General features: G+C 41.3%; 5 protein-coding genes and 3 long non-coding RNA genes across 11 annotated transcripts; 4 read left to right on the top strand and 4 right to left on the bottom strand.

The window, feature by feature from the left end:
* The first annotated feature begins 1 nt into the window (after position 1).
* On the top strand, positions 2 to 9,149 carry LOC124195581 (kazrin-like). 3 transcript variants are annotated; one of them, XM_046590059.1, is made up of 14 exons: positions 2 to 1,116; positions 1,208 to 1,331; positions 2,147 to 2,313; positions 3,046 to 3,173; positions 4,649 to 4,828; positions 4,948 to 5,245; positions 5,740 to 5,826; positions 5,966 to 6,050; positions 6,161 to 6,324; positions 7,100 to 7,518; positions 7,596 to 7,878; positions 7,947 to 8,091; positions 8,186 to 8,399; positions 8,478 to 9,149. In XM_046590059.1, exons 3-14 carry the CDS (start codon positions 2,154 to 2,156, stop codon positions 8,760 to 8,762), a joined length of 2,448 nt encoding a protein of 815 aa, XP_046446015.1. In that variant the 5' UTR covers positions 2 to 1,116; positions 1,208 to 1,331; positions 2,147 to 2,153; the 3' UTR covers positions 8,763 to 9,149. The 3 variants fall into 3 exon arrangements, with proteins under 3 accessions (XP_046446015.1, XP_046446014.1, XP_046446016.1); XM_046590058.1 differs by having other exon boundaries at positions 2 to 1,120; XM_046590060.1 differs by lacking the exon at positions 5,740 to 5,826 and having other exon boundaries at positions 2 to 1,120.
* A 2-nt stretch (positions 9,150 to 9,151) lies between these two features.
* LOC124195582 (zinc finger protein 431-like) lies at positions 9,152 to 12,513 on the bottom strand. Its single transcript, XM_046590061.1, has 8 exons — positions 12,207 to 12,513; positions 11,132 to 12,136; positions 10,879 to 11,073; positions 10,523 to 10,803; positions 9,990 to 10,451; positions 9,826 to 9,918; positions 9,654 to 9,753; positions 9,152 to 9,591 (listed from the first exon to the last, which is right to left on the bottom strand). Exons 2-8 carry the CDS (start codon positions 12,132 to 12,134, stop codon positions 9,455 to 9,457), a joined length of 2,271 nt encoding a protein of 756 aa, XP_046446017.1. The 5' UTR covers positions 12,135 to 12,136; positions 12,207 to 12,513; the 3' UTR covers positions 9,152 to 9,454.
* Positions 12,514 to 15,333: 2,820 nt separating this feature from the next.
* Positions 15,334 to 16,565, bottom strand: LOC124196141. The gene is made up of 5 exons (XM_046590955.1): positions 16,558 to 16,565; positions 16,351 to 16,439; positions 16,185 to 16,295; positions 15,899 to 16,070; positions 15,334 to 15,848 (listed from the first exon to the last, which is right to left on the bottom strand). Exons 1-5 carry the CDS (start codon positions 16,563 to 16,565, stop codon positions 15,635 to 15,637), a joined length of 594 nt encoding a protein of 197 aa, XP_046446911.1. The 3' UTR covers positions 15,334 to 15,634.
* A 294-nt stretch (positions 16,566 to 16,859) lies between these two features.
* LOC124195586 (skin secretory protein xP2-like) lies at positions 16,860 to 18,454 on the bottom strand. The gene is made up of 2 exons (XM_046590070.1): positions 18,358 to 18,454; positions 16,860 to 18,243 (listed from the first exon to the last, which is right to left on the bottom strand). The coding sequence occupies exons 1-2, from the start codon at positions 18,367 to 18,369 to the stop codon at positions 17,275 to 17,277; spliced, it is 981 nt and encodes a 326-aa protein (XP_046446026.1). The 5' UTR covers positions 18,370 to 18,454; the 3' UTR covers positions 16,860 to 17,274.
* A 1,256-nt stretch (positions 18,455 to 19,710) lies between these two features.
* Positions 19,711 to 20,284, top strand: LOC124195588. Its single transcript, XM_046590072.1, has 2 exons — positions 19,711 to 19,869; positions 19,939 to 20,284. Exons 1-2 carry the CDS (start codon positions 19,759 to 19,761, stop codon positions 20,266 to 20,268), a joined length of 441 nt encoding a protein of 146 aa, XP_046446028.1. The 5' UTR covers positions 19,711 to 19,758; the 3' UTR covers positions 20,269 to 20,284.
* Positions 20,285 to 21,556: 1,272 nt separating this feature from the next.
* Positions 21,557 to 22,270, top strand: LOC124195589. Its single transcript, XR_006875303.1, has 3 exons — positions 21,557 to 21,578; positions 21,709 to 21,853; positions 22,209 to 22,270. It is a non-coding gene; the product is annotated as an uncharacterized LOC124195589 (long non-coding RNA).
* A 1,197-nt stretch (positions 22,271 to 23,467) lies between these two features.
* On the bottom strand, positions 23,468 to 24,231 carry LOC124195579. 2 transcript variants are annotated; one of them, XR_006875297.1, is made up of 3 exons: positions 23,978 to 24,231; positions 23,686 to 23,827; positions 23,468 to 23,613 (listed from the first exon to the last, which is right to left on the bottom strand). It is a non-coding gene; the product is annotated as an uncharacterized LOC124195579 (long non-coding RNA). The 2 variants fall into 2 exon arrangements; XR_006875298.1 differs by having other exon boundaries at positions 24,036 to 24,231.
* Positions 24,232 to 24,922: 691 nt separating this feature from the next.
* Positions 24,923 to 26,000, top strand: LOC124195578. The gene is made up of 2 exons (XR_006875296.1): positions 24,923 to 25,442; positions 25,522 to 26,000. It is a non-coding gene; the product is annotated as an uncharacterized LOC124195578 (long non-coding RNA).
* Positions 26,001 to 26,125: the final 125 nt, after the last annotated feature.

Below are 26,125 nucleotides of genomic sequence, written 5' to 3'. Positions count from 1 at the left end.
AAGGCGACGTCGACTATGAAAAGAGCTGCTCCGGTAATGCTGAAAGATGGATGTCCGTCTTGTCCTCATCATCATCCCCCCTCTCTACAAATCCTTTTCTTCTTTCCCTTTTTCTTCTTTTTTACTTCATCGCACCGATTTGGCGCCGTTGCCAGAACTGATGGAGCTTATATTCTCTCTCTTGCCCTTTTATTTTTTTCTATTCAAAAAGGATCTGTAAGTCACCCTGCGTGCGTGCAGTCTAGGGGGGGACAGACGGACTTCCCGACCGGAAGAAGGAAGAAAAAAAATGAAAGTTTCCGAGAAAACAGGCGGTTGCGCAAAAATCTTTATATAAGATTTTATACTTGGAAATTGAATTTGATAGATTTTTCGTGAGCTGTATTTTTTAAATTCCATTTGGGGAATAATAATCTATTTAAAATTGACATGACATTTCTCAACTGTGGGGGCTGAATTCAAAAGAAGCGGATGACTCATTTCTCGTGTGTAGTAAACGAGTTGTACGTGCGTCGTCGAAGAAGAAGAAGCAACCGGGAGTTGTGTGTGTGACGAATCAGCGCGCGCGCTTCAAAGTGTCTGGTAACGCTGGATGATGAAAACGATCAATACAGTTGTGTGTATATGCTTGTGCCTGTGACGAGAGAGAGGGAAAAGAAAAGTATATTGGGTAGTGAATAGAAACGCCAGCGGAGTTTGGAGGGGAGAGAGAGGAACGTGAGACGAGAACAGTCGGGACGAAAAGAAAAAATAATCCGCTTTTAATTTAGCTTGATAGCTGGAACAGTAGCCAACCTCTCAAATTGAAACACACAGACAAAAGCTTAGACAAACTACACTATGCGCCAAGCCTAAATAAAAATGTCGTCCGAACGTGAGTATGGGGCCACCCTGTGTCGAGGGGGGTAAAACCAGCAGTAGACGATAGAAGTCGGTAGACTCGGTACCGGTTTGTTGTTGGCTCTTGTGTTGGTGTGTGTGTTCGTTCCTGTGTGTGCCGTCGTTTTTCTTTCCCTCCCTCGTTATTTTTTTTTAGTTGTCTTTTATTTATTCATCTTTTATATACTTAAATTACGTGAGCCATTTGTTTCGGTTTTTTCTTTGAGTTTTTCCCTCGTGAGTGAGTGATTTATATATTCCGCTCGGATTGTGTCACGTGAATAATCATCTGCTTGGTTTTTACATGGTGATATCCGCTTCGATGCAGTTGGTGAAGATACTGCACGAAGAATCAAAGTTTTTCTGTGTTCTTCTGTGGTGAGAGAGAGAGAAAATAATCAGTTGGAAGCCTTCGGCGGTTGATTCTTCACGGCTCCACACAAAATCTACAGGTAACTTATATCCAATGGAAATCTTTTAAGGAATGTTATTATGCCTCAGCATCTCACAGTTGACCGATAAGGCACAAAAGCTGACCGCCAGTATTACGTTTTGAAAGAGAATCTCCATGCGTTTTTACTTTTTGTTTTTCCTTATTTCGTTATATATTAAATTCCTTTCCCCTCCTCGTCGTGGAGATAATAACTTAAAAAACTTTTAAAGGTGCGTTATCAGACCTAACCTTCACTTTTTTTTCCCTCTCCACCCCACATCCACCCCCTTAAGGAAATGCCCTCCTTTTTTCTTACCTATTGATTAGCCGCAGGCCATCATTCGAAAACGGCCTCGATCCCCGCGCACCTTTTGTGTGTGTTAAAGGTGGAGTGGTCAATAGGGGGGAAAGGAAAAAATAAGTGCAGGTGGTATTGTGTAACTTGGGGTATTGATCTCGAGATTTCCCGCGTGATGCTTACAAACTTTGCCAGACGTTATGTGTCTTACCCCCACTGTAATCTCCAATTTCGGTCAGCTAGTCGTCGTCCAAGGACTGTGTGGTGAATACGAATAACCAAAAGCATTGTAACATGACCTAGAAAGGGAATAACAAGCCGGGAAAAATCCCATCCGAAGATGTGTGTATAGTCAGTTAGCAGTGATCTTTTTTAGCTTAGCCGCCTATTCTTTTCTCCCCACCCCCAAATGGAATATTTAAGTGACTAACACACATGTCGTAATGTGAGATTGTGTCAATCAAGTGGTGGAAATTCGATCAAGTCGTGACTTTTGGTTGATTTTTCCATATTTTTGTGTGTTTCTCTACAACCAGATTTGACATGTCGACCATCAACGGAGACGGTGGCCGGACGACTCCGAAAACCAATGGAGAGAAATTCAATGGAACGTCGGGCGAAGCCACGGACGATGTCAAGGCGACCCAACAACATATCAAAAATCTAGAAACGGAATTGAAACATGCACGCGAAGCTCTTTCAGGTCTGTTAAATCATTTTTGAAAAAAAAAAAAAACTTATTTTTTAATCCAACGTTTTCCGCTCGACAAATCACATGACGATCGTTGAAATGATTGCAAGTCATTGAACGTGACTACGTTTGATGATTTCAAAAAAAACGCCACATCTTTTGTGCCCGTGTATATGATGAACGTGAATTTGGAAACTCGCCATTCTCCAAATTTCTTGTCATCGGAAATCCATTGAAAAGTCGCACAGCTTTTCTTTGACAAAAGATGGAGACATAGCGATGGCATAGTTTCGGCTGGATGAAGAAAAGTGCATTAACAAAAGGCTTCTTTCATCCGCCTTGATCTTTTGGTAAAAAAAAAAAGTCAGCTTGGCGATGGTATCTAACTAAAGTGCGGTCAGACGTAGAGTATAGTATCTAGTGTGTGTGCATTATTATTCTGGCTGGGGGCTGTGTATAGAGACGGTTGGCAGTGACCAGATGCAAACAATCAGCCACGTGACAAAGTTCTAATGTTGTTCACCATAGCGGTTTGTTTGTTGAAGCTTGAAACGCGCTGCGCAAACTCATGCGGATCGATAATGTAAGACAGTTGGGAACCTCTACGCCGGCACCACTGCTCTTATCTATCCACAGTGTTTTTCTTGTTTCTAAATTTAAATTTTCTTCATAAGCAGAAAAAAAGGAAATTGTTTTTCTTGTTAAAAATTCGTTTCAAATGTTTATTGTTTTTGTTTGTTTCAGCTCTGAAGGCGGACCGGAAACGATTGAAAGCCGAGAAATTCGACGTGCTGAATCAAATGAAGCAGCTCTACGCCACGCTAGAAGACAAAGAAAAAGAGTTGAGGGAGTTCATCCGTGCTTATGAGAAGGTGAGTGCTGTGTAATATCTATACTATCGATGCCAAAGTAGGTGGGAGGTACTGGTGCCGGAATAACGGCGAGAAGAGGTCAAAAAGCCAGGAGGTTCATTTCTTCAGGCTTTTTGTGTTTCTCTCATCATTAAATTGTCGTGATTTCCCGGAAGGAGTGTTGGGGGAAGATTGTAACCCTGTTTCTTTTTGCCACTGTATTATTTAATCCCACAGTATATGTATAGTCGACGGTGCTCTCTGGGTTGGCTCATTTTTCCGGTGGGGAAATGCGGTCGGGAGGTCTATAGCTCTCTCCGGTACTACAATCTATCTACTCTATACTCTTTTTTTTTTCAACTCACGCCCGGCGAGCTTCACATAACCCCCCTGGAACTTGTTAATTGAAGCGTGTAACGCCAGGGCTACACACACAGTACTTGAGAGCACCTGTGCGCGTAATCTAGGAGCTCTCTTGATGATCACCTTTACTATATTCCATAATGTTTTGAATTCCGTCTTCTTGGAATTAATTAATTCTTCTTCGCTTTTCTTGAGATTTCCTCCCAGCTCGTTTCAATATTCAATGCTCTGGTAAATTCCAAGAAAGTCAAAGAAAGATAACCGTTTTTCTCGTGCATCATTCATCCATCAGTATGCAATTGCACTTGAAATAATCAATAGAATATGATTCGTGATTCGAGCCCGTTTCAATAGGCAATAGAAATCCAATCTTTTCATCATAGTTCCCATATCTGTAACAGGCTGAAAATGGATCACTGTAACACAATTTTGCGATCGTCAAATAGAAATCACCCCCTAGATATGTACGGTATCGAGTCTACACGCACTTCATTGGCGATAGACGTCGTCGTCGTGAGTGAGAACAGCATCTAGATTGGTGAGGCAGATGTGTACAGGGAAGAGCTCTCCAAAATCCAATAGCTCGACTTGAATAAAACGAAAGAAAGCTCTCAACATTTGAAGAACGACAGAAAGGATGAAAACTCTTCAACAACGGCGACGATCGATAGCATAAAAGACACAGTAAAAGCTCGGAGCTGCTGACTCGTTTCTCGTCCGTCATTTCCAAGATGGAACAAGGAAGAGAGAGAACGACAGACATAAAGAGATGAGAGAATAAAGAGACCCCCAGTCCTTGATTACCACTTGGATAATAATCTGCCATTGAATTTGGGGCTCGGTTTCGCCATCAACTTCCACACCAGCAAACAGATCAATACTTTGCAAATGTACAATAGTCTTCTTCTTCCTGCGGGGTTTCTTTGTATGCAATATTCGAAATTGGCCGTCTATTTTTATTTTTTATGTTTTTTTTTTTAATATTTTTGTTTTTAAATGATTCCTTTTAATTCAATTTAAGCGTTTGCGGTAGTCTGTTTTTTTACTGCGGGATGATTAAACCCTTCTCCGTGATTTATAACGTAAAGCCTGGTAGAGAAAGACGTAATAAAATGATGATTCGTTGTTTGCAGCGGATGCGGGAGAGCGAGTCGGCCCTGCGTCAATTAATACAGGAACGCAACGAGGCGGAACGGGAGAAATGGACGATATTGCGGCACGCAAGAGACGAAGCCGAACGTTGTCTCGCCGTGACAACTCAATTGACTGCCCGCGACGCCAAAATCGACCAACTTCAAGAAGAACTGGCCCAGGTAAAAAAGAAAAAAAGTCGCCTGGGCATTTGAGCCTTTCACACGTACCAAAGGCTTCTCAATGACGCGCCCCAAGACGTCTTAAAATCTAATTTATCTCTTTGCAACGTAATCGCCAGATCCGACAGCAATTGAGCCGACAGCAGATGGCCGGCCAACGGATTTCACCGACGATAGCCATGTCGACCGTGGCTAATAGCGGCCAGCAGCAGCAACAACAACGTCCGTCCCTAGCAACGACGGCGAGACACAAGAGATCGAGCATCAGTTCCATGGACAGCGCTGCCGTCGTGTCAGATGCTTGCGACGAGCCTCTTTATTCGCGGATCGATCACAGCAGCAGCAACGAGAGCCAGCGTGAAGCTACGACGACGGCGGCCGCCGGGTCGTCGATAACCGCACCCAGTAATCATGACGGTATGGCCATCAGTATAAGAGCGGGTTGTAGCAGCTCGAGGTCATCATCAAGAATGCTTTGTCCTACATTTCTATGTGTGGCAGTGCTGGCCCACTCACAATGTCAATTTAGTGACACTTTGGCGCTTTAAGTGTCCAATCATCGCGATCGATGGTCCGATGTCGAGGGCGGCGCTTCATTGTTATAGTATAAGGGCGTCAATCATTTTCAAATTATTAAAAAAGAGTAATTCAAATCTAGATTGGCGTTGGATGGCAATTTCTGCTGTTGATAGAGCCGGACTGTAATTTAATGCGATAAAGATCGAATTGTCAACAGCTGCTTTTACACACGGACGACGGGACGCATAATTGACGCGTAGAGTGTAGTTACTGCATGCTAGTAGCTTTTATCTTTAAACGCCCGACAAGGACACACCCGGACTTGTTCAAATTTGAGCACAGTTTGTCCCAAATTTTTCATTTGACTCGTTATGTTTTGTTATTGTGCAAAGGCGCAGCAATAGCAGCAGCTTTAGTCGATCAACTGATGGCTGATGTTGATTCTCTTTCTATGAGTTCGATCGTGCCCGGTAGTCTGCGTAAGTCTTTATATACAATTTTTCCAAACATATTTTGAATGGCCGTCGGTTTGTTTTACAGATTATTCATTTTTACCCGGTCTCTTTCACAAATTGAAATCTTTTATTTTTAACTCGTTTTGTTTGTACATCCTCACAGTGTCGGCGGCCACGGTGGATTCCGGTGACGTTAGGAAACTCGATGAGCTGACATGCCAGTCCCTGGCATCTGATTCCGGATGGAAGTATGTGCTCGAGTTTCTTTCTACTTTGACTCCCAAAAAGTTTGTCTATTCAAAAACTTTTCTCTCTCTCTTTCTCTCCGCCTTGATCTTTTATGACCAAAACAAATAAGGTCGACGGATCAGCTGAGTTTGGCCAGTTTCGGTAGCAAAACCATGAACAAATTGACTTTAAACAAATCGATATCGCGCAACGGTGGACCTTGGGGCAGCATTTCACGTGTCTTTTCCCGAGCCAGCAAGCAACGCAAAACCCTCGATCTCTCCATCTACGAAGGTAAGAACATAATTTATGGCGATACTTACATTTTTATAAGGAAGATGTATATATTTTATTTTAAATTCCGCGTCCAATTTAGTTGGCGGGTTCATTATTATATCCGTTGCGTGATTATGACAGTGCATGTCGTTCCTATGTCGAATCACGTGCTCGTTTCTCGCTTGGCAGATGTTGCGTGATTTTTTCTCTCAACCAACCAATTGTGTGGAGGGTGTACTTGTTGGGCGTTTGGTCTTGAAACACGCGCGCCAGTAGTCCCGTCGACACCCCTTTTTAGGGGTTTTTGACATTTGAATTCACGATTTGAACCTAGCTGCTAAAAGCACAGACTACCACCACTAGTCGTGATGGACAAGTGCCTTCGTGTGGCAGGAAGTTCATTTAGGTCGAAAAGTGTATATTCTCCTTTTTTGTTTTTAAATGGTAGGAGCGAATCAAGTTCCAACACGCCGGTTAAACTCTTCTGGGTTACATTTTCAGCCATAAAGAGTTTCAGTTACAGAAGAAAACTCGATGCGGCACAGCTGTTTGGTTGCCGCTCCTATTTAGTGTGCTGCCAGGATGATATTTCTCTTTTATTCTCATATCTAGACATCCTCGCTTAAATATCTCGTGATCCTTGAAACAGTTGAAACGAATAACAAAACACCCGCATTCTTTTCATTAGAAAAAATTAAAAGATTCGGGACAACGGAATCGGCGTTGTGTCCTCGATTGCTGAAACCGAATAACAAACTTTGATTGACGTGTGGTTTTTGATTGAAAAAACAAGGTCCACCTCGGTCGGAACGGGATTCAAGGCGAAGTTGGTCCCCACGCAGTTCATTATGCACCACGCCATTGACTGAGGAGACGGTGGCCGACCGGTTTCGATTCTGGGACGAAGCCCAGAGCTGGGCTGTCGAACGTTGGAAAGCTGGACATGTCTTGGCCTGGTTAGAATTCGGCATGGGCATGGCCCGTTATCTGCCCGCATGTGCCGAAAACATCAAGAGTGGCAGAGTTTTACTTGAGCTATCGGACACTGAAATTGAAGCCGGATTAGGACTCAATCACGCCATGCACCGCAAAAAAGTCCGACTGGCCATTGAAGAACGGCGGCCTGGCCAACCAGTTCGTTATCCGCTCTTGTCAACTCTCGGGAATTCGTGGGTCGCCAATGAATGGCTCACCGACATCGGACTCACTCAGGTATACAATGTTCATTCACGTGTGCTCGAAAGATTAATGACGTCATTAATAAAGTACTATTATCCGCATATACGCAGTACGCTGACGCCTTTCACACCTGTCTAATGGACGCCCGACTACTAGACAATTTGACCAAACGTGAATTGGAGAAGCATTTGGGTGTGACCCGCAAAGCTCATCAAACATCTATCGTGCAAGGCATTACTTTCCTTCGTATGATCAAATACGACCGGCAGGCAATCAACGAAAGACGAAGACAGTGTGATGTGATTGACTGTGATCCTCTGGTGTGGACCAACCAACGTTTTATCAGCTGGGCACGGGGCATCGACTTGGCTGAATACGCCGACAACCTTAGAGGTATGTAACGCATATGTTTATTGCCCTATGTTCCGCTGTCTGAACACCTGATTTATTTGAATGAAAAGAGAGCGGTATTCATGGCGCTTTAGTAATCCTGGATCCTACGTTTAATGCGGACGTCATGGCGACCGCCATGGGCATTCCTACGTCAAAGAACATTATACGTCGCCATTTAGCTACCGAGTTGGAATCGCTCGTCCAAATAACACGGTATAATTCTAGTGCCAAATTCACGTTTTAGTTTTTTCCCTCTTTTTTTTTTTGTGCTGCGGGTCATAAAAATGTTATGATGATTTATGTGTAGAGCGAGGTACGAGCAACGCAGTCGACAAGCTCGAAGCGAACGGAAACGAGTGGAAAAAATGGACGGTAATGCCAGTTTAGGTCGAAATTTGTCGCGCTCTTTTACAACGGGATTGGTGTCAAGTGGACCCAATCAGGAAGATATTTATGGCCGATCTGCGGAGAATAACGGCAGCATGCTTGGCATCAAATCCAACGTTAGAGCGAGCTTTCACGTAAGAGAAGTCACGAATATTGTCTTATCTGTCTTTAAACTTTGGAACTCACGCTCGTTGTTTCTTCGACTTTTATAGGCATCATTGAGCAGGGCGTTCGGTCGAAAGATTAAGCAAGACCGAGCTGCAGCTGCGGCTGCTGCTGCGACAGCAGTTTCAGGAAATGGGAGCATTGCAACATCGGACGATCGTGACGCCTTGATTGCCAACAGCTCAGACACTGCTGGAGCACCAGCATCGGCCAGCTCCTCTTCTATTTATTCCGACGCCAGAGACTGGACGCTCAAAAATTCGCAGGCGGACAACCACCGGCGCGTCAAATCTAGCAGTGATATCGAGAAAATTACAGTGACTAGAGTATAGTTAATTTCTAATAATAATAATATTATTCCTGGCGGCAAATCACTTTGCCGTTTGTTACAAAAAATTTAGTGTTTGTTAGCACAGCATTTCCCACAGTACCTTTCTTGTCTCTCACGTCATGTTTACCCAAATCTTGTTTCTCAGTTGTTTTGTTATTTAATAAGAAACTTCTTCTTATCATATATCGTGGACACATCGGATCGGTGATTGTTGTGATGAAAAATGGTCATGTGTACATTGTTAGTTCAAATTCTCTTCTTCGTGAGTGTGAATTTTGTGCATAATACAGTTATTCGGCGCGTCATGAATTAGTCAGCACGCGGGCGATTGCTCGGTTTATACAAATTATATATATGAATAAACGCATTCAAACTATCCCAAACAAAATGTAACAACGTGCGTCTATTTATTTTTCTAAAAAAAGGTCAGGGTTGTGTGTAATAGAAAAGGAAATATCGCTAAATTGGTGCGAGTGGTGGGAAGTTCAGTTAAAGCGAGCTACCAAGAGGTAAATTCGACAAAAAGGCACTTCTTATACTGAGAAAATAAGAAAAAGTATTACTTAACTCATTCTAAGGCGTTTCAAAATCTCAAGAGTAATGGAAGAGAAATGGTCCCATTGTTAAATGCATGTAGAATTGTAGATAGACAATGTAGGAATGGTGGATTTGTCTGAGTGATCTCGTGGAAATTTAGGATGAAGAAGCCGCTTCAAGTTCGGAATTGCGCTTCAACTCTCGACGATGGATCCGTTTGTGCGTCGACAAAGCCGAGCGTACGGAGAAGCGTGCAAGGCACTTTTGGCATTGATACGGTTTGTTACCGGTGTCTGGGTACAAAAAATCACAGTGAAACAATCATTACAAAATCCAAAGACTTTCGTTTTCTTACGGGTATTCATGTGGTCCAGCAGGAATGGTTTCTGTTTGAACGCAGCAGGGCATTGGTCGCATTTGAAGGGCTTCTCGCCCGTATGGTTCCTCATGTGAACCTACAGATATTAAACCAAAGTAAATATAAGAAGATGAAAAACCTGGAATGGCTTCGAAATCCTTCGTCGTACCTTCAATCCTTGTTTCAGACGAAAGGATTTATCGCATTCCGGGCAAGGATAAGGTTTGTCGTTCGTGTGGTGCCGCACGTGATACAGCCAAGGCTATAATTTCCAATGAAATTCATGAAGAAAAAAAAAATCGATTGCACCGAAGAACTTAATAATTCAATTACCGTATGGCAGCCGTATTCTCGATTACAAAATATGCATTTGTAGATTTTAGCAGTATTTCTCGACTTTGAATTATCCAGGCCATCGCAGCTGTGACCGACCAATTCGGTAGCTGAAGTGAACGATTCGTTGCAATGCTGACATGGAAATGATGAACCTCCATCCCGGCCTTCACACGCGTGCATTTCCAACAGCTTTTCGCTCTCAAAATACTTTGTGCACACCCGACAGGAAGGTGCATTACTGTCGGCTGTCATGCTAAGGCTCAAGAGATGTCGAGCACTTTCTTCTTCTTCTTCCTGCTTCTCTCGGTGTCGATTAATGTGGGCTTTGAGTGAAACACGACTCACCTCTTTCTGACAAATTTCGCAGGTCACCCGCGGCAAATTCTTGTGGACCATGCGGACATGATGACGCAAGATATCGCTCGACTTGTACTTCCGGTGACAGATGTCGCATTCAAACTATTACATGGTAAAACGTTTTGAATTGTAATGACGCAACGTAGAAAATAGAGAAAATTTCCAGATTATACCTTTTTCTCGGAACTATGGCTGTACATGTGCAGCTCAAGATACTTCTTGTGTCTGAATCGCTTTCCACATACTTCACAGCACAAGTTTTTGACCGGTTTAAAGTCCGAGTGACGTTCACGGATGTGCGTTCTCAGGCTGCAGAGCATCACGTAAGATCTTCCACATTCCTCGCAGTGAAACTTTCGCTCCGTATTTTTACCCTGACACTGGGCGCGATGTGTCTCGGCCTTCTGTTCAGTGTAGTAGCTTTTGTGACATTGATCGCATTTAAAAGGAGCCACTGTGGATGAAGAAGCAAAAATAGAAAGAGTCAATATTGAACGATTCACTTAATGGGGAGAGAATCAATACTTACATCCGGAATAAGCGATATGGTGCTTGTAGCTGCTCTCACTACTAAAAGTTTTGTTACAGTGCGTACAAAAATAAGTGTTGGTATCAAAATGCTTCTTTTTGTGGGCAGTTAATATTGAAGTACGGGAGCACTTTTTTTGGCAGACGCTGCAAGTTAGAGTACGTCTTTCTTCTTCCTTCAGGGCCCACAGTTTGGCTAGAAGAATTAACTAATTGTTAAAATATTAGCGCAATCAAAATAAATAAAATCTTACGAGTAATTTCTGCTTCAGATTCTTCTTCGGAAGAAGACGAAGAAGATTCTTCAAGTTCTTCTTCCTCCTCTAGATCTTCCTCGTCTTCATCTTCTATGGCCGGCGATAAAAATGAATCCCTTTCTGTTACATGAGCAGCTTCTTCGGGTAAAGCAGGAAAGGCGACAATTTTTATGGGATTATTGAAGGAACAGTCGTTTGAAGGCACATTGGATTTTTCAGTCTGAATATCAACATCTTTTTCAGTGTTGACCGAATCTGATGACAGAGAAAGGATTGAGTTTTTCTTTACGACGATGGGCAATTCTCGAAGGCTTCGCGATTTCTGTTTTTCCGGTGCATCATTTTCGGAAAATGTGATGAACTGTTTTTCAACATTGTTATTTCCTTCAACAACTTCAGCAGATTGTTCTGATACAACAATTGCATTAAAGTTGTCAACTTCTGGGATGATAGGTACAGCAAGTGATTGAACATTCGAAACAATAGGTTGGAATACGTAGTTTGCTTTACCCTTCTTTTCCTTTGTTGATCTTTTCTTACTAGTTGTCTTGTTTTTGTTGTTGTTGTCATCTTCTTTGTTGACTGTGTTTTCTGTCAAACCTGCCAACCTTTTTCTTTTTGAGGCTCTTGTTGTACGTATCCCTTCAGTTTCTTCATACTCATTGTCTTGATTGTAACAATCTTCGGTAGCAAAGCTTTCCACTGGTGCAAAGTTAGCATCTTCATAATGTCTTCCTTCAGCATCATATTCTTCATCGATAGGCTCCTCCTTGATTCCCAATGCAATATAGGCATTTGACTCAACTTGGGCCATTCTGACATTTTCATCAAGGCATTCATGAATTCTTAAGACAGGCTGTGGGATAACTAACATTGGTTTTGAGGCCTTCAGCTTGGCCAACTCATGAGAAGGCACACGTGTAGACTTGACCATCCTCGTATTTCTACTAGGTTTTAAAGATGGAGAAATAAGAGAGCTTCTAGTTCTCCTGGGTTCCATTTCTACAAAAAAAGATTGCAAAAATGAGGAAATGAAAATGCTCATGAACAAAAACTACTGGGAGGGACCCACCTGTTGATCAAGAAATAAAACACACACTTTGAAATGAAAAAACCAAATATAACACAACTAAAAACAACAAAGAAAGACAACACTACATTGGTTCAGACGAATTCACTGGAGAAAAGTGAAAAAAAAAATTAAACTTTTGCCTGGAACAGTAGTAATAAGTCCATTACAAATCCTACAACTCTAGAAGGGCATCACAAGGGCTACAAGCAAAGCAACAAGCAACAACTTCTACACACGACACTATTCCGCGGGAAGAATGATATAGACAGAATGTGTGGAAGAATGCCTAACCAGTGGAAACAATAGTGTGGAAGAACGAGCTAAGCAACAATAAAGTGATCCAAGCTCCAACGCAGCGGAAGCGGTCAAAACTCAAAACGGTTGAAATAACCTATCAACAATTTTAAGAATGAGAAATTCCGTAAGATAAATAGACGGTTCTCGGCAAGTGCCTTAAAAAAATAAAATGTATGGCTGATATGATTTGCAGTTTTCAATTCAGCCTGTTTGTGTGTTGTTAGGAGAATCTTTAGTCCTTTTTTAATTTATGAATTTTTTTATGTTCTAGTTAATTTTTTTTACTCATTATAATTTTTTTTGTGTTTATTTATGAAACAATCTTTTTTCGAAATCGCAAATCGGCCGGCACGCACGGCAGCGCAGCATTACATCCAGTTCTTGTCGGTGGAGTTCTACGGTCGCCATAACGGCGGATTATCGATATCTTATAAACAAATCATGACAAAATGGCTAATTAGAATATTAGTGTCGTCTGCTGCTTTCGATGTTTCGAAACTCGAAAGTTTCGAAAACATGAAAAACTATAATTCTTCTGAAGAAAACTGAGTGATCATTTTTTTGAAAACGTACCGTGGCTGCACGGAAAACAGCACAACAAATTAAATTACTTAAATGTGGTCGTCGTGTCAACTCTGATGTCACGTCCCTTTATAGTTTCGCTCAATACACACTCCTTGCTGTTTAACAGGTAAATTAAACCAAAAATACAAATGGGATGATTATAGGAATATGGGATCGTAAAGAAGAGTTAAAATCTGTTCCACATTTGTGAAATGTTAGTGTCTGACTAGCATCTTTCATGTAAGCCCTCTGTCGATGCAGTACAGTTTGTTTTCACTATCATTTTCATTGTGGAGATTTGAGGCCAGAGCCAATCTTCGTAACAACAAGATATACAAGTTTTGCTTGTGCTAGCATTGATCTGAAATCACAACAATTTCAGTGTCATTGCAAGGATAGCTAATGATTTTTGTTACTTTAATCCTGTGACCTGCTAGATATTTTAATGATGCATTACTTGAACAAATGCAGTGCATTAAATGGTAACCTTTGATTATCACATTTATTAAAATAAGAGTTTACCTACTGTCTCGTTTTCAACTTTTCCACATTTGTTGTTTCTGTAAATATTTTTCGTAATACATTTTTAATTTTTCATTTAGATAAACCGAACATAATCCTGATTGGAGAATCCAATGTCGATCGAGTTACGTGTTTCCTCTTCCCCTATCCTTAAATATCCTCGTGTACATCTATGTGAATGTGGGTGTATTCACGAGGACTCCCTTTTTCCTACCCTGCCTGGTGTATTCAACTTTTCTACGGATGGAGCACTTGCTGATGCCAGACCGTATTTCCCAGGTTTAAAGGTAGGACAAATTTATCTCTATTCTTAATCTTTGACTGTTTGGTGGCGTTGATTGTAAGTCGTAAAGTACGGAGTACGATTAGTACAGAGCTAGGCTGTTGACTGAAACTGTTTTCTATCTCCGTTTTCGTTTACTCAGTCAGGGATCATTAAATATTTAAATTAGTCATTTGTAGAACAGCTGCAGATCAGGCCTGTTTTGTAACATCACATCTTTGTCTGTGGGTAAACAATCAAATTTGAAAGTATTTTCACTTTTACTAGTTTACTAGTTGCACTTACAATTTTATGACTAAGAGGACTGCAGTCCTGCACTGGCACTTCCTGGTTTTTTGTAAGTACAACTAACAAGAGGTAGTCGTATGCTAAAGAAATAAAAACGAGTTATCTTTTTTTTAATGAAATGTTTATTATCAGAATCAAATCTTGATCAATCAGGACAGAAATTTTAGTTTAGGAGATTTTTGTTTGGTATCAGGCCGTGAACCAGTGATCCTCGTGCTTCAGGGAAAGAGTTCCGAGGTGTTCGTTGATGCGGAATTGTCGACCACGACGGATCCAGCGGATTTTCAGGTTTTCGTAAAAGATGTTCCATTCGTCGTGATCGTAGTTCATGTCGACGTAAGCGTCCACCATCAAGTCCGGATAGGTGCGATCGCAATGCTCGCGTATCTTTTTGACGTCTCGATCGAATAGGATCAGCTCCACCAAAATCGGGTCAAAGAGAAGCACTTCTGTCGGATACGAACGAGTCCAGGGCCACGGGCGAACCGGGCAATAAATGACGGCCACTCGATTACCTCGAATCACTTTGGAGAATCCGGTATTATCGGCCGTTTCGATCTTGAGTGTCAAGTAATTGTTCGACAACTCTTCCACCAGCTGGAGCAGTTCGCGACGGAATTCCCCGACATCCGGAATATTAATGCTGTCGCACGGCCCTCGAGTCAGAATCTTTTTGCTCTGCGTCATCTCCAAGTTTTGTCGGTATTCCTTGACGCTGAAATCCAATTTGTAAGTCGAGTCTTGTTCAACAATTTCCTCAAAATGGAGCTGGCCATTGCGCGGAAGAGGGTGGGATTCTCGGTAAAGGTGTTCCAGCGCGTTGAGTCGTTCGCAAAGTTCAGTGGCGACATCGAGAGTGGCGTAGATTTTGTTAACTACCATTTTACCGCCAGGTACCGCAGCAGTCGCTTGGGTGATTTTGAGTATGGCTCCATGATGCGCATCTGGTTTGCAGTAAATGCTGAAGTCTTTCGAGCGAATCGTAAATTTTCTGAAGAAAGTGAAGTAAGGCGACATTTTTCGGACAGTGAGTTTGTTTTGAAGTTGAAAGGGTTCGAACAACGACAACATTTGGAATTGCACGACTGTAGCCAAGCTTATATAGACTTTGGTGGTGTTGCTCGAGTGTGCAAATCAATTTTCCCGATGTATTTCATTTTTAACTTTTTAGGCTTGTTTTTAATTAATTTTATTTTTGTTGGGATAATAGTATCGTAATTAAACCAAAGTTGTTCAGTGATACTTGATTTGATTAGGGTCCCGCAAATTTTTTAATTTCAAGTTTTCGTCGATCGTTACTGTATTACAGTATTAGACTTGTGAATATGACGCATTTTCTGACATCAATCCGGAGTCAATCCGATATTTTAAACAATTTTATTCGTTTAAATATGATTGAACGGACTGGGCGTTAAATCAGATGAACCAGACAAAACAGTTTTCGGTACCGAAGGAAATGTAAAGCGTTTTACTGTTATTTCTTTAAATCGGCGAGCATTTTTCCGACGCCTCCATCTGTCGGGGGAGAATCGAGCAAATGGTCACTGGGGACTTGGATTCCGTTTTCGTCGGCAACCCAGTTGACGGCGGTGTTATCGAGAATGGAGTCCGAGTAAGATTCGCGGTTAACATTGCCAATATCCTTTGGTTTCGGTCCAACTTGTCTTTGGCTGCCACTCTCGGAAATGCTGCCATTATTTATAACTAACAGAAGTTTGAAATGATTTATATTTGTTACCTGAAAGAGTAACTACCGTCGTCTTTTTTCTCGGTGACTGAGAGATCGCCATCTATTGGATTCATCTCGTATTTTAGTTTGTGCTCGGGCATTGGGGGAGATGTGGGAAAATGTGCGCGGGTTTCTCTGTTTAAATTTGCATTACTAACGACTTTTAGACCGTCGGTGCCATCTAGATTTGTGCGTGATAAAATTTTGTGATTATCAGTCTTCATTCGTTTGTTAGCCGGAATCGGATTAGGATGAGGCTCAGGGTCTCCCCTTTTCCAAGGCGGAAATATATTACCAACCGCACCGCTATTACCGCTGTAAGAGTGAAATTTTATCGGCACGACACCTTCGTATTTCCGTTCGATTTGTTTTTTACTTTCTTCCTCCTCCCGCTTGACGCTGTATGCTGTGATAACCGCCTATTAATTGTTGAGTGATTTAACTTTGCTCTAACTTTTTACCACTTTCAAATCTAAGTTTCTGGCTGTCGCTCTCGTCTAATTCGACCGGGGCAGTGTAAGTGACGACCAGCAGACCCGAAATTGCTGAACTAAATGCAACCATTAAACGTGCGTTAAAATGGGTGTCAAAATTTTTCAGAATAAGGGAGAAAACGTAAAGTTAAAAAAAAAAAAAGTTGGTATGGTCTCGGAACAAAAATGACTTACGGTACCATTCTCAATGTCTTTCTCTCCATTTTTTCGTATGTTGTTGATTAGGCGCAGGCTTTTGGCATACTTGTTGATTTTCATTACTTACTCTTCGTATTTATGTACATGATGGTATACTCTGTGTGCCAGTCGAATTAATACGGCGCAAATATTGATATTGCAGAATTAGGAATGCCCGTGCTTTTCTGTGTTTGTTCAGGTGTTGGGAGACTAACATAGTCGACGACATAAGGTTGGATAAACTGACCTAATTATACAATCTGCTCCTATTTATTCAACAAACTAAAACAACACGGCTGTTACCGATTACCCAGTATATTCAGATATACATTCATTATTCTATGCGAGTTTAACGCCAGGCAATCGTTCCTATACGTTTCAAACCTACTAAGCTACGAAGGCTAACTAATGTAACATGGCAGACTAACGCATGGACTTGGCTGTTTGTTTAATACTATTTTCTAGCGCACTTTTTTATATGAATCAGCCAACTGATTAGTTGTTACCAAGGCCAACCGGTGCGGTTTACTTGGGTAGCAGCAGTAAAACTGTAAAACTGGTTCTTTGCGTGCAAAAAAACGAGTAGAAAACAAAACAATGAAATGCAAATCATTGACAGTTGTTGTCTGCGGGCACAGAGTTAACAGTATAGATGATAACCAGATCACATCACAGCTCACCCAATCAAGAATATTTGATTGCCCAACTGAGAAATTAATAGCGGGGACAGGGGAAATTGACACAGACAATGGAATTGGCAGCTGCTGCGTGATTCTGGTGGATTTCGTATTCGGGAGCAATTGGAACTGGGACGGGCTGGGCGTCAGGAGCGGCGACGGGCACCTCAACGGGGAACTTTTCAACGTTGACTTTGGTCGGGTGTTGGGCGGTCACCTGGGGCGTGATTTCGGAGACGGTGCGGGCGGAAGCAATTGGGGCTGGAGCAGCAACAGCTACTGGTACGGGAGCGGGAGCAGGAGCAGAGATGGGTGCGGGAAAGTCGTATTCAACTTTGACGGGAGCGGCAACCTGGACGACTGGAGCTGGTGCGGCATAAGCAACGGGAGCAGCAACAGCGACGACTGGGGCTGGGGCCGGGGCGGAGATAGGAGCTGGGAAGTCGTATTCAACCTTAACTGGTGCAGGTCCGGTATAGGTGATTGGTGCTGGGGCAGCAACAACAACTGGTGCCGGAGCTGGAGCAGAGATGGGTGCAGGGAAGTCGTACTCGATCTTGACTGGTGCCGGCAGGGCAACGGGAGCAGCAACCGGGACTACTGGGGCTGGTGCTGGGGCCGAAATGGGAGCGGGGAAGTCGTATTCAATTTTGACTGGAGCGGCAACAGCTACTGGAGCAGCAGCAACAACAACTGGTGCTGGTGCTGAGGCAGCAATTGGTGCAGGGAAGTCGTATTCAACCGTAATTGGTGCTGGTACCGCAACGGCTACTGGGGCAGGAGCTGGAGCAGGAGCAGATACTGGAACGGGGAAATCGTAAGTGATTTGGGGTTGAACGGCAACCTGGACGGGCTCAGGGACGGCGTAGGTCAGGGCAGCCGGGTAAGGGACTGGGGCAGCGGCGGCATAGGCCACGGCAGCGACTCCATGGGCACACGGGACGGCCGGGTTGACCAAGTTAGTCGGTGCGGTCGATGCGGCGGCAACCAAAAAAGTGACCAAAATCTGCCAAAAGGAAATCAGTTTATGAAATTAAATCAACATTTTTTAAAGAGCGTTCATCAATTATAAAAATGTTAAAGATGAAGAAGTTTTTGTATCGAAGAAGTTGTCTCTTACCAAAGGGTTCATTTTTGACTTGAGACTGAATTGAGAACTTGTCGGTAACTGACGATTGAACTAGGAGCTACGATCCATTTTTATACGGCAGTAGTCGTTGGGCGTTGGACTAACCTTGGAGACGCAAATGCTAGCAGAGATGTTGCCGGACATTCTTCGTCTTCTCTTTCTTATTTCTTTTGGTTTGCTTCTTTACCTGGCTTTAACTCCCCCACAATTCCAATTTCTTTGATTCAGGTGGGAAAGGAGGAAAACTGGTCTCCCACCCAATTAATGGTATTCGTTCGTCCAAGGCGTCGCCCTTGATCTGAAAGTTGCCGATTCGTCTGTCGTAGAATCTTCCCATGTGACAAGGTCGCTACCTGGCGGCTACACTGCACAGCCATCCCTTAGTTTTCTTTTATTGCTGTTTCCAGTTCCTCTTTTCTTTTTAATTTGAAAGAGAAGAGATAGACAGCGAAGTGGCTATCCGGTTTTTTACTTTTGGGTGTGCCCCAGACACCAACATATACCAAATTTCATAGATACTGCCCATCAATCAAACTCTCCGAAATGCTGGCTCCTATACGAATTATTTCGGCTGGCTTTTACTTGCATTACAGATACGTGGATAGGGATATCTCATTTGAAAGTCTATACAAAAGGTTAACGACCCCAAAACATTATTGAGTAAGGACATTTTCGTGTATCTAAAATTCGATTGTTGAGAGAGTTAAAAGAGAATTAAAAAACAATCCTAAAAGCTATCCTTAACAAATTTAATTTCTCAATTGTCGCACACACCCAATTTTCAACCTGTGGGTTAGAGAATTCTTAAAATCCCGTTTCTCTTGGTTTTTTAAATTTCGTTTCAGTTACTAATTGCAAAATCTGTGCTTTAATTGTACTCGTTTTGCGTGATTATTTTCAAGAGACGAAGGACGATCCGTTCAGTGATGCACTGATGGGTTGGGCGAGTTTGGGCGTTTTCTTCTATACGCACGGTCACAAAAAATTCACGACAAGGTTCTGATCTGGAAGATCTTTCAAGGCTATAGCTCAGCCCCGCAACACGTGTGACATTCTTGAATTCGCATTTACAGGGGAAACAAACTGGCAACACGAAGCCCAACAAATGTGATTATTAGTTAGTGATGCGATAGTTAGAGAAATTTCGAATTAAATTTTAACTATTCAATTATTACCGGACTTAAAATATTATGAGTGTGCGTAATATTTTATTTATATTTTTCTGCTTATTTAAAATAACGAGATACGATTGATCTAAATTTAAAGTTTGTTAAATGCCGGTCTTGCTCAGAAAGAATAGGTAATCCCTGGATGATGTAAAAAGGGACATTGGTGCCCTTGTAAGTCCAGGAATTGGAGGACGACACATAAGTAAAGGTGTGGTTGTTCCATATGCACGTAGTAACTCTGAGCTATATGAAATGGAACACAAAAACCAGAAACAGTACACACTCTTCTCATCTTAGCTTCTACGACTCCTCTTTCCACTTCAACATGCAAGTCGTAAGTCGATCAAATGATTTAATTGATTTCACGCTGATATTTATACTAATTTTTTAAACAATTTTCAAGATCGCCGTCCTCTTGGTTTGCTTGGCTGCCGCCAACGCTTTCGTCATCCCAGCCACCACCTTCGTCCGTGCTCCGGCCCATGACAGCGCCATCATCAATTCCGATCGTCTTGGTGGAAACTTCGCCTGGTCCACTGTTGAGGGCCACGCCTACGCCGCCGTCACCCCCGTCGTCCAGCGCGTCCTCACCCCGGTCGGAATCTCTCACCACGCCGTTGCCACCCCCTACTACGGTTACCCAGCATACGGTTATTCCGGCTACCCTTACGGTTCATTCGTCGCTCCCGCTGCCGTTGACGCCAAAGCTGGCCAGCCCGTTTTGGTTGCATAAACAAAATATTCCAAGATGTACACAGACTTTTTTATCCGTTTATGTCAAAGTAAAAGTAAACAAAACCTTGCGGTTAATGTTTGGGCAATGGGAGCTTAATGGGATGAAGAAGTTGTGCTGTGTTTCTTTCAGTAAAGCAAGATTTGCATAGAAAGGTGATGAAATAGTTCATGAATAATTTTACGACAAGAAGCTGCCATACTACGACACATTTTGACATGAGTATCTGAAATTCCAGTGAACCAGTCAGTTCACCAGCAAAAAAACAGCTTCTAGTCCTGGCAAAAGCCAGAAAACAATGTAAGAAGAAACATCAACAATTTATCATTTCAGGAGACTATAACAGGTATGGTTTAAGTCAATACAACCACAGATTACAACTAACCACACATGTTATTGAAATAGATCTGTGCATCACACAGGGTAATCAAGAGTTTGCAGTCAGCAGCATACTCAGTAGCCTACTCTTTTTTCTAAAGACGAAATGAAATCCTTGAAGATGTGTTGGAGCTGTTGTCACTTTGTCCAACAGCGTCCTGGAAGAACTGCTACTTTGCATCACCACAATTTAAAACATTCCAGCCACAAAGTTCCAGCACAGCATATCCTTTACAGATATGAGCTAACTACAACATTTGATATAAATTCACAGGTACAGGTTGTAGATAATGTAGAAGAACTGGAAAAGAAATAGAAATTGGTTGCTCTAGTACTGCTACTCATTCACCTTAGGGGCCATATTAGGGATTAATTATTCGGCGATTTTTCCGCAATTAGCCAATTAGGTAATCATTTGCTAAAGGAATATGTTGGATATCACTAAGTGGCTAAAATTATGTCTGCTAGATGGCGCGAGTGTCTTCGTTACTCAAGAGTCCAGACGAAATTCCGCCATTTCCTAAGACACTGATTGGAAACCATCAAACCACATGTTTAAAACGTATCGTTGGATTTGATACTTCTTAATACGGCGTACTTTTCTTTCTGGACATTTTTATTCGTAATAATGGTAATTGTTCTTTGGATTCTTGGATGTGACTGTGTTAATTATTTGTGTGAATTTAGGTATTTATCTGGTAACAGCCTATAATTTCTACATGGCAATTTCATCTGATCATGTGGCCTGAGCTGGGCCTGAGCAGCTGAACATTTTGCCAAAATGTCTCTTTTTCCTGTACCAGCTTCACGTTTGTCACAAACACTTCGGAACACTTCGGGTAAATATAATGTTCAACTTTCTAACTGTGAGACTACAGATTTAGTTAGTGCCTATCTTTTCAACCTATTTCAGTTGTGGAAATTGAACCTTGGTAAAGCTTGCAACTGTACATTCCTTTGCAACATTTATTCTGAAGGATTTTGTTGTTTATGTTAACTTCAATCATTTATGTTTTGTTGTTTGAGAAATTGTTGCTTCATGAGATTTTTTTTTTAAAATAGGAATAACGTGCTGGTGGAGTTGAGCTTTCCGTTGCTGCCCAACATAAATATGGATTTGAAGCAGCCATCTGATAAAGGGTGTTCCTCTTGCTACCTGTACTGTTGTGTGTTTCATCACACGAAGAAACACTTAGCTACAATTGAAGTAATTATTTCAATCAACTTTCTAATTGTATGGCTCATTGGAAAGTGTGCCAACCGTAGATTCCTTTGGAACATTTATAATGATAATTCTTAAGAGATTGCATAGTTTAGCTATACCTCTATCATTTTTGTTATAAAGCTAGTTGAAGTCTTAGCTTCACCTTCTTCTTGGTTCCAGTCTAAATCACACATGGATTTTTTCAGCCAGTCTGTTGCATTTGACATGTACAATTTTCTTAATGGTAAACTTATGATTTGGGTTAACTCTTGTAAATAACAAAGTGACATTTATTCGTCTTTTCATTGACATCATTTCCACTGATGCTGAAGATTAATTCATTTAATTTTGGTTATAGGTTTAGCGTTTATGTTCGCGTAGTTGCTGTCCGATGTGGCACGTTGTTGCAGCCTATGCTGGTGAAAGATCTTACTACATCAAGTTCAATTGGCCGTTCCTTGGTGCTGGTGTCGTGTTACCGAAGTTGCATCATTATTTTTTTAAATTGTCATCGTGACTTGCAGTTTACCGTTTATAAGTTCAGAAGCAACAAAAACAAACATGGGATGCTATGTCAACAAATAATAAACATGTTTCCGGGATTGGGGAAAGGAAAGTGGAGGATGTTGGAGGGGGGAAGGAGGATATTTCAAGTTTGGATTAAAATTCAGTTAAACTATAACCTTACAAATGTATCCCTACCAATCAACCTCCAAACCCCACGAACATAAACCTTCTAATCCTTCAAACCCCAAAAACACACACCTACCAACCCTTACATTTATACCCATAACCCTATAAACCAATGTTAAACCTTAACCATATAATTTCAATAATCAATAAAAATAAATATATTGCATAAAACAATTTTCTTTATCTTTTTAAAATGTTCAAAAAATTCAATAAACAGAGCGTCCGGTTCAAAACGTTTTTCTTCTGTACGAGTTAAACGCAACCCGCCACCACCGCTGCGGCAATGAGACAAAAAGCGATGGTTTAGTTTTGCGGAAATCTGCGTCAGTCAAGTTACAAGTTTTTCTAACTCAACAACTTTTATCGAATTTTGCATCTAGTCTATTAGTGCAAATAGTGATCCTATGTGTTTGGTAGTTAAGAAGATGGTTGTTTAAAAACAAACAATGGTGAGTTTTTTTTTGCTACTCAGAACACCCCATTTTTTTTTTAAACAACCATTTTCTTAACTACCAAACACATGGAATCGCGATTTGCACTAATAGACTAGATGCAAAATTCTACGCGAGTTGTTGAATTAGAAAAATTTGTAACTTGACCAACGCAGATTTGCGCAAGCAATAAACCATGGCTTTTTGTTTCATTGGGTAGTGGGTTGCATTGTTTAACTCGCACATGCTGTTATAGGACATGTCTACGGCCCCCAGAGATATTTATCTGGACCGAGAAGAAGAGAGAAGTACGAGGCAAGTTTTACTGGGGAGATGTAGTCATACTAGGCTTCCGGGTTAGACTCATGACCCTCCAAAAGTTTTCATCGGATCATGCGCCTTCCAAGTCCCCGTTCGACCAGAGCCCTCCCCTCCTCCTGGTTTCACAGCGGGTGAGTGACCACCGGCGGGCGTTGGTTAGTGGTTAGTTAGGGAAACGGGGCCACAGAAAAGAAGGGAACCCAGATATGCACTTTTAATTGAATCTAACGATTAAACAATTTATCAGTCTTGGATTGCAGCATTCTCTCGTTGTTTTCACCAGTGGATGAAGCCTATGACAAGTAGCGAAGAATTTCCCTGTAAGCAGAATGCACATTTATTTGGATGGCAATAATATTCAAACAAGATTGTAGCAGCAGAAAACAATACCTCAAATAAAGATGGCCTGCTTAAAAGGGAGATTCAAGAGTAGCAGCCAAAAGGTTACACAAGAGACCTTGTTGACTTTCTTGAAAGGACATGACTTCTCATAAAGTCTGCCATGCAAATTTAGAAACCTGGAGTTTAGAACCTGTAAATAAAAAAAGAAAAATAAGTCATCTTGTTTATAATTTGTGTCATCAGTTTGCTTGACGTCTAGTATCTAAAAGAATAAACAATTATCAGTATACACTCAAAAGCGTCTCTTAAACATTAGATAGACATAAGTGGAGATCAATACTTTAAATAGATGTTAGACTGCAACAGAATAAGTTCAGTGACATGATCAGTGAACTTACACATGAAACCACCGATCAGTTATCCAATCTTCTCTCGAGAAGATGAAATGAGAGATTGGTCTATACTGGGCTGTTGGTGATCTAGCAAGTCCAATACAAACAACAGATAATTATGACTCCTCATAAAAGACGAGAAGAATATATGTTTCAGCAATACATCAAATGAATAAAGCTAGTGTTGGTTATTACATGTATCATTTTGATGGCACATTCAGTAGAATAATATGATTTTGAACAACACAGTTGACGGTAGGCTGCACGACCACGACCCTTTCACGTTTCCTCCTATAAGTTGATGATATTAAGGTTATCCAACATATACACGGAATAGAACACATCACCAACAAGTTAGAGAAGAATTCACTAGATTTTACCAATGAATTCATTGGTAATTTTCGAAGAAAGGATAGCTTAACTTTTGACAGCAAACCGCCATTCCATAACTGACACAATCAACACGCCATCTATTTGATACATCTCAAAACTCAGTATTTGCAGGTGGTCTTAAGATACTCACAAAACTTGAAAAGTCCATATTTGTTTGCTAAAACCTAGCATTCAATCCTTAGAACTGTACAGAGAACAAAGCTCACTTGCTAGTTTTATGCAAATTTTCCGGAAGTATACCGGAAGTAAGCGATAGCGCCTTAACCATTGAGCTGCCGACCAAATAAACCAAATATTCGTGATCTCCGTGAAATTTGGGGTCGATTTGGTATAATTTAAACGAAATCCAGAATTTGATCAAAATCGAGAATTTTCCTGAACTATAGTTCAGGAAAATTCTTGAAACCGGAAGTACGCGCACGTAAAAAAAACAACATGAACTTTACCACAAATTTGGCGAGGATCACGAATATGTGGTTTTTTTGTGTGTCAGATGAATATTTACTAAACTACCGACAGAAATGAGAAAACCGGAAGTAGAAAAAAAAAACACATTATTTAAAAATCTAACAAATGAGCTTTGTTGCTGAAACAGAAACTGGCAGTTATCACTAAAAATTTCGTTATAGTGGAAGCGAGAAACTTCTTCAGAGATGTGCAAAGTAAACGTAACTAAACTGAGTGGAAAATGACAAAGGCTAAGCTGTCTAGTGTCAGAAAAAAGAAACGTTTACATGAAAACAATGTCCGCTCTAGCTCGTTGACAGTTGAAAGTTAAGAACTAACAAACGAAGGCAAATAACTTTGATACTCACGTAATATTCTCCCCTCCAAATTTACATCTCGTCTTCACTAAAAAGCCACCACCGCAGCATCACACATCACAACAGACGAAATCCCCAAGATATAATGATGAGAAGGCAGCTTGACAAGTGACATTCTTCTGAATCTGTGCGTTGTCTATGGCATCTGTTAGTGATTGCAGATTCTTGACGAAATATCGTATACTGCTACCTTTACGTATCACTTTTTTTTAACTTTTCACTTTATTCCTGTTATTCTGCACTTTGCCTTACTTGTGATGAATCTTTCTCTATAGGTTTCAACAGCTGTTTATGTTCAGGCTGTTAATGCCTTAATGGAGATGCTGCCTAATGAGGAGATAGTGAAAGGCAGGTGAAAGGTGTGCTTGATGCTGTTGCTGTCTGTGGTGCCACAATTCAATGTGTTCTTTGTTAATTTGTCTGACATGTCAAATCTCTTGCTTCCAATCTCATCCATGCAGTAAGATTAAGGCAACCTGATCTTACATGATAGGCCTATAGGAGTGATTCCATTGACAACTGTTGGAACAAAATCTTTCTGCGCCAAACAAATAATGACACTGTGTTATTATCGTGGTTGAGAAAGCAACATGCCATCAAATAAAATTATGGGTGTTGTGTTTCATTTAATTAGTTGTGTTCTTCCACTTAGTCGTCTTTGTGAATGCTCTTACTTGATTTTAATGGTTTATGAGTGCTATTTTGTAGCTGAAAAATCACTAGTAATGAAATAAATCTTTTAGCTTTTTCTTCATGTTTTAAAGTCTTCTATATTGGATTCATTTCTTACCTACCTTACTAACGCAGGGGGCTCACAAATATCTCATGTGGTCTAGCCTTTACTTCTTATTTAGTTATTTGGGGTCAGAGGTGACCCAG

The sequence above is a fragment of the Daphnia pulex genome, chromosome 6 (assembly GCF_021134715.1).
Source record: "Daphnia pulex isolate KAP4 chromosome 6, ASM2113471v1".
NCBI lineage: Eukaryota > Metazoa > Arthropoda > Branchiopoda > Diplostraca > Daphniidae > Daphnia > Daphnia pulex.
Note: the sequence above shows the minus strand (reverse complement) of the source record. Positions and strands in the feature narration are given on the sequence as shown.

What these genes read in the sequence shown, in the direction of transcription:
- LOC124195581 (XM_046590059.1), top strand. Translation starts at nt 2,154, where the DNA reads ATGTCGACCATCAACGGAGACGGTGGCCGGACGACTCCGAAAACCAAT. An exon ending in TCATCCGTGCTTATGAGAAG is followed by an intron (nt 3,174 to 4,648) that starts GTGAGTGCTGTG and finishes CGTTGTTTGCAG; the next exon opens with CGGATGCGGGAGAGCGAGTC. An exon ending in ATACGCCGACAACCTTAGAG is followed by an intron (nt 7,879 to 7,946) that starts GTATGTAACGCA and finishes TTGAATGAAAAG; the next exon opens with AGAGCGGTATTCATGGCGCT.
- LOC124195582 (XM_046590061.1), bottom strand. Translation starts at nt 12,134, where the DNA reads ATGGAACCCAGGAGAACTAGAAGCTCTCTTATTTCTCCATCTTTAAAA. An exon ending in ATCTGAAGCAGAAATTACTC is followed by an intron (nt 11,074 to 11,131) that starts GTAAGATTTTAT and finishes TAATTCTTCTAG; the next exon opens with CCAAACTGTGGGCCCTGAAG. An exon ending in GAGAATACGGCTGCCATACG is followed by an intron (nt 9,919 to 9,989) that starts GTAATTGAATTA and finishes TGGAAATTATAG; the next exon opens with CCTTGGCTGTATCACGTGCG.
- LOC124196141 (XM_046590955.1), bottom strand. An exon ending in GAAACTTAGATTTGAAAGTG is followed by an intron (nt 16,296 to 16,350) that starts GTAAAAAGTTAG and finishes CGGTTATCACAG; the next exon opens with CATACAGCGTCAAGCGGGAG. An exon ending in GACGGTAGTTACTCTTTCAG is followed by an intron (nt 15,849 to 15,898) that starts GTAACAAATATA and finishes AAATAATGGCAG; the next exon opens with CATTTCCGAGAGTGGCAGCC.
- LOC124195588 (XM_046590072.1), top strand. Translation starts at nt 19,759, where the DNA reads ATGCACGTAGTAACTCTGAGCTATATGAAATGGAACACAAAAACCAGA. An exon ending in TCCACTTCAACATGCAAGTC is followed by an intron (nt 19,870 to 19,938) that starts GTAAGTCGATCA and finishes ACAATTTTCAAG; the next exon opens with ATCGCCGTCCTCTTGGTTTG.